General features: G+C 32.8%; 1 protein-coding gene across 1 annotated transcript; it reads left to right on the plus strand.

Moving 5' to 3' along the window:
- Window positions 1-3,791: 3,791 nt before the first annotated feature.
- On the plus strand, window positions 3,792-5,255 carry LOC121131070 (low choriolytic enzyme). Its single transcript, XM_071893905.1, has 5 exons — window positions 3,792-4,215; window positions 4,277-4,557; window positions 4,623-4,831; window positions 4,888-4,986; window positions 5,045-5,255. The coding sequence occupies exons 1-5, from the start codon at window positions 3,817-3,819 to the stop codon at window positions 5,083-5,085; spliced, it is 1,029 nt and encodes a 342-aa protein (XP_071750006.1). The 5' UTR covers window positions 3,792-3,816; the 3' UTR covers window positions 5,086-5,255.
- Window positions 5,256-5,739: the final 484 nt, after the last annotated feature.

Below are 5,739 nucleotides of genomic sequence, written 5' to 3' on the forward strand. Positions count from 1 at the left end.
GAAGTCAGGGCTACGACAAATTGGAAACGAAGATATACTAACTAAAATAAGGAGTTTTATTGCATTACCTTTCTTACATCCTAAAACACCGTTGAACACCGTTCTAGTGGGTGATACCGTCTAATAATGACATAATTTATATCATAACATTTACTATATGAAAATGTGGGTTAAATAAAGCTTGCCGAAATCAATCCCTACTCAAATAATGTTGCTAAATTGATCCTCGCGCTGAAATAAATGTTTCTCAAATGAATGAACACCGTATTTGTTTCCCTATTCATTATGGCTACTGACCAGTATATATTTATATTAAATTTTAATCAAAAGTATTCCAATGTACGACTTTGTTTAAAAATTGATTTCATTCATCAATGTTTTTATGTAGGACTACCAAAGAGTTTATATAGTTTTTCATTGTTTTTATTAAAACGTTCAGCATGTACATGTTAAGATTAAGTAGTGAAGGAGTTCAACTTGTTTAGATGATATTAAATATTAACCATAGTACCTTGTATACTTTTTTGCTATAGATGTAGTAAATTTGGACGTGTTATGAAGATATTTTTGCACACAAGATTGATAGGAAGCGAAGCGGACGAGTGTTCAACAATGGAAATATTCGTAGACGTAGTTCTGCTACGGCAAGAGTTAAGTTGTTGACCTCTTCCGCTACGTAGTTTTGTTTGCTCTAAGAGACATTGTCTTCATGATCTTGACCATCAGAATGAGATTTTTTAGGAGGCATGATATCACGTCGGGGTCACAAACGTTAAGATTTAAATATCTTTATTTTAACTGGGTAACAGTGATCATTCTTTTATACGAAAATAAAAAGGAAAAAGAATAGAAGGTACTATGATGAATATTTAATATCATCTAAATAAGTCGAACTCCTACAAACATATCAAACAGATTTGGCAAGGACAACCCTTGGACCGGGGTGTATTATAGCATGCTAAAAGGGTTCCTTGGGGCTTAAAACGTGGCGATTGTGTATTTTGGAATATTAGAAGGGTACCTTGATGCTCAGGAAGCCGCAACGGGTAAATTTATCTTACCTGGGGGCCCAGCATTCCCTTACACAACTTAAAGCCCAGATCAAGAAGTTTCCATCATGTCATGTTTCTTCATCATTCAATAGTTTTATTGTCCGAATATAATATATATTACAATACCCAATAATATTGTCTTGCAATGAAATTGCTCATAATCATGTTGCTCACAATGATAATTCTTCACCATGATATTACTCACGACATTTTTGTCTCCCAATGATAATGTACACAGCAATATTACCATGCAAAGATATTACCCCAACGTTTTGGTCCGATACCTTTTGAGCACAATCATTTTATAGTGAACCGTTAATTAATTATCAAGGGCTGTTGATAGCGATAAAATTTTATAACAACAAAAAGGGGTGGTAATTTCTTTCAATCTATTATCAAAGTTTTTATGAATGACTTTTATCCTGTATTGATCATAAGAGATTGAAGTGTTGACTTCCAATATAAAAATGGTCGGTACTCCAATCAAAAAACTCTATTAAGTTAATAAAATAACCGAGTTTGAGAGACATAATTAGAATTTTAAGCCCAGAAGACATTGTGTCCTGAAAAATTGGCCAGAAGGCTTCTTGAATCGATTTAGCCTTTGCCTCTTCATCTATCTTATACAAAACAAATATACTATTTAACGCCCACGTCTGGATTCAGATGATAAGCTTATTGAAATTATTTTCCGTTTTTGTAGACCTAGAAAAAGGTTTGAGACAAAAAATTTATCAACAAACCTGACGTTCGTTTTACTAATAAATTTAAACCTTCATTTAATTTTTTTTTTAAACTTATCATCAGACGTTCTGTTTCGTACAATTAAATCTACTTCTTTAGAGTATGTTCGTAAAAAAGGTAAGATATAAATGTCATTTCAAAAATATATTGAGAAATGCTGGGAAAAGGTTCCTTATTTGTAGTATTATTACTTCAGATACTACAAACTCATTTCTATTGTCAGAAATGCTGAATTGGAATATAAAGGAAAAATTGACACAGAAAATTACGCCTGTAAAAGATTAAAAACTCTCTTCCTAAACAACGGCGTTCTACATCTGTCATCAGAAAAACTATCAATGAAAGCCATATTATTATAGACTCTCGGAAGATATTGAATCTTTTTTAGTTACACTTCCAAAAGACCTTTGGTGATGAGAGAGATAATTATCCTCGTTCAAAATCAAGTAACCACTCGATTTTTAGCAAAGAAGTTATAACTTATTTTATAAAAAATGTGGGAAAGCTTCGGAGCCTGATGGTGTTAATGACAAAAATTTCATCGGTGCATGGATGGGTTTGTTCCTTATCTGGTTGGGATAGGAAAGACCAAGGAAATAATTGGGTATTTTCCGAAGTCATTGAGAAAAGGCAGTTTAGCCTTGATTCCCAACAAAGGTTTGCCTACGAATGTCAATAACTAGAGACTAATTTATGTTCTTAATTAAAGCTATAGAATCCTTTCTGGTGTTGTTGTAGTCCAAATGGACCCTATTTTAAATGATAAGCTTGGTATGAAAAAGAAAAGATTCCTGAAGGGAGGATCATTCCCGATATATGTAGAAATATTCCAGATAAAATTGAGAGAGTACAAAGTAAGGTGCGTTCTGGTGAAGTAATTCTAATTGACTTGTTCAAAGTTTTTGGAGCCATTTTATATTGATATATTTTTAGCGCAATAAATAAACTCCTTCCTAGAAAAAATCAACCCAATTAGAGTTCTTCTATTCAATGGTATGTCGAATATTGCAATATTTGATTTGAAATGTGATCCAATAGTTTTAAAAAAGTTGTCACCAGAGCTGTTCTTCAGCTCTGTTACTTTGCTAATGGGCTTAAGGGGTTTTGATGATTCCATAAGAAATAAATCCGCGGGCTTAGGAGCTGATTTTGGAACGTCAAAACTGTTCGTGGACAAAACGTCGACTGACTAAACGTTGAATGGAGAAATCGTCGATCGTAGAAAAAATAGGGCTCATCCAAATGGTGTTGCAGTATATCCTATTCAGACATTTCTCACCTGAAACAAACCCCACTACCACCACTCCTATATAAACTCCCCCATAAATCCCCTTATAAAACCAAAATGTTCAGGCTATTTTTGGATACTGCTATAAAATTCACCACTACAATTTAAGCAACCATTAAAACCCCATTGCAAACCCCTATATGCCCCTCCCTGCCAAAAAGTTGGGGGTCTTTTGAGTATGATCAGGTTCCAAAATTAGTTTAAACCCACTCCAAAGCTCTATTTAAGCAATTCCTAAGAGACCCTCACAACCCCTCATTTACACCCCAAAGGTTGGGGCTGTTTTGAGGTACCGCCTTGACGTTTCTTTCATATTTAATATTTTCTTTTTCAGTCATTGTACCAAAGAAACAAAATTTCACCAGTCAAATGATGGCTATATCAGTAGATATAATTTTATAAAATTATGCCTTTTGTGAGATAAAAGACTAAATTTTAAATTTAAAAAAAGCAAATTTTGAATGTATTAGAACTATTTCACATGAAATTTTTCTCACACAGAGTTGTAAATAACAAAACAATTTATTCGTATCCATAGACAAAATTATTTTCTCCGTATTGAAATTTGTATATTATAATCCTGTTTACGTTGATAGGTTGATTTTTATTTAGTTTTTAAGTAAAGGAATAACGGTGTCAAAAACACTTGTGTATCTATTTGAAAATATAGAAAAAAGGTATATATTAATCAAAATCTTTTGAATTGCTACAGACCGCTTTCAATTGATCACAATGAAGAAGCATTTAGTAATAACGCTATTGAGTTCATTATTCTTTTCACTCTGTTTGAGTGATGAAAATGTTTCCGATGAGGGAAGCTGTCGAGTTTTGGTGGATGCCCATGACAGAGCTGCTATGTATTCAAGGAACTTTATTGGAGGACGAAGCAATAGATGGCCCAATGGAATTGTTCCATACACAATCAGCTCAAGTTTCTCTTCAAGTCAACGACAAACTATCATGGATTCTATTAAGCACATTTCGGATCGAACATGTGTCAAATTTGTTGAAAGAACAAATGAAGCGAATTATGTAGATATCTTCACTGGCGGAGATGGATGCTATGCTAATCTTGGCTACAATAGTAGGAGATCAAGAAGTGTCGTTCACTTACAGAGGAATGGCTGTGTGGTAAAACGATTTTCATTATGTAAAAAACTATGATCGACAATAACTTTGAATTTTTAATAAGCATTTGGGCGTTATTGCTCATGAATTGCTCCACATCCTTGGATTTGCCCATGAGCAAACCAGACCTGATCGAGACCAATATGTTAAAATTAGTTGGGAAAATATACGAAGTGGAACCTATAGCAACTTTTGGAGAGCTCTTGGGGAGAATGAAGCTGCTACTATTCCATACTGTGGAAATGTAGGCATTGATCAATATGACAATTGTTATGCTGGATTTAGAGCTTCAACCTTTGGAATGGCCTACGATTATGGATCAATTATGCACTATGGACTTACATAGTAAGGTCTACCAAAAACCATATAAGATTTTATTAATTTAAAAAAGTCATTTTCCCTGTTATTAGCTTTTCAACTAATGGTCAAAACACAATTTCATTGAAAAAGTCGACAACTGCTCGCATTCCAAATAGAAGTGGAATGAGTGATTTGGATGTTCAAAAGACCAAAGCAGCCTATGAATGCCAAGATGCTGTCACAGCTCAAGCTTCTACTACATCTCCAGAACCCACAGCTTCATCTCTAGCACCTGCACCAACAACTACAACTGCTAAGCGTAAGAAATATTTACAAAATTTTAAAATAAATAATTATTATTTATTCTTTTTACAGCTTGTGTTGACGAATTTAAGTATTGTAGCCGCTATACATCCTATTGTGGAAAACACTCGTATATTAACCAACATTGTAAAAAGACCTGCTTCAATTGTGGTATGTGATTTACATTTTGTTTTTGTATTCAATAATTAATTAATCATCTCTTTTTTAGTATGTGAGAATAAATTGCTGATGAGAGTTGTGCAAGTCTAAAATCATATTGTGGATATAGTTTTATCCGTCAATTTTGTCAAAAAGGATGTGGAAAATGTTAAAACCCATATTTATTATACATATACAAACATAAACCTTTGTATGTGCTCAAAAGTTTTTCTTATATTACCAAATATTTAAATAAATAACTGTTGATTACATTTTCATAATTTTGGACTCTTCTTTTCTTATTTTTGTATTTTAAGGTTCAGTAAATGTTTATTTCTACTTAAAAATAACATACATAATACATCATTCTAAAAATTCATTAATATATTAGTATTCTCAGTTATGAATTTGAAGATATCAATAGTAGAAAACTAAAGTTTTGACTTTACTATTTTCCAGAGATGGAGATTCTTGGAATCGATAGGTAAGACTCAAGACTTGACTTGTACCTCAAAGCTCAGTACCTAGTCAATTCAAGAAAAGCCTTAACACTATTGATCCTTTATTTGTTTGTGAAAAAGGTAGAACATGTAAATAAACAAAACTCTGAAAAGTCAAAAAGTCTGTAAATTGAAAGTAAATTCGAACCACAAGCAAATATATTGTGTTTATATAAACAGGCGTCCTTTTGTACATTGGTGTCACCTGCCAATTCCCTGTATCCCTTGATACGGCATGTTTATTTCATAATTAATTATTTTTGAT

This window comes from Lepeophtheirus salmonis, unplaced genomic scaffold (assembly GCF_016086655.4).
Source record: "Lepeophtheirus salmonis unplaced genomic scaffold, UVic_Lsal_1.4 unplaced_contig_16468_pilon, whole genome shotgun sequence".
Lineage (NCBI taxonomy): Eukaryota > Metazoa > Arthropoda > Copepoda > Siphonostomatoida > Caligidae > Lepeophtheirus > Lepeophtheirus salmonis.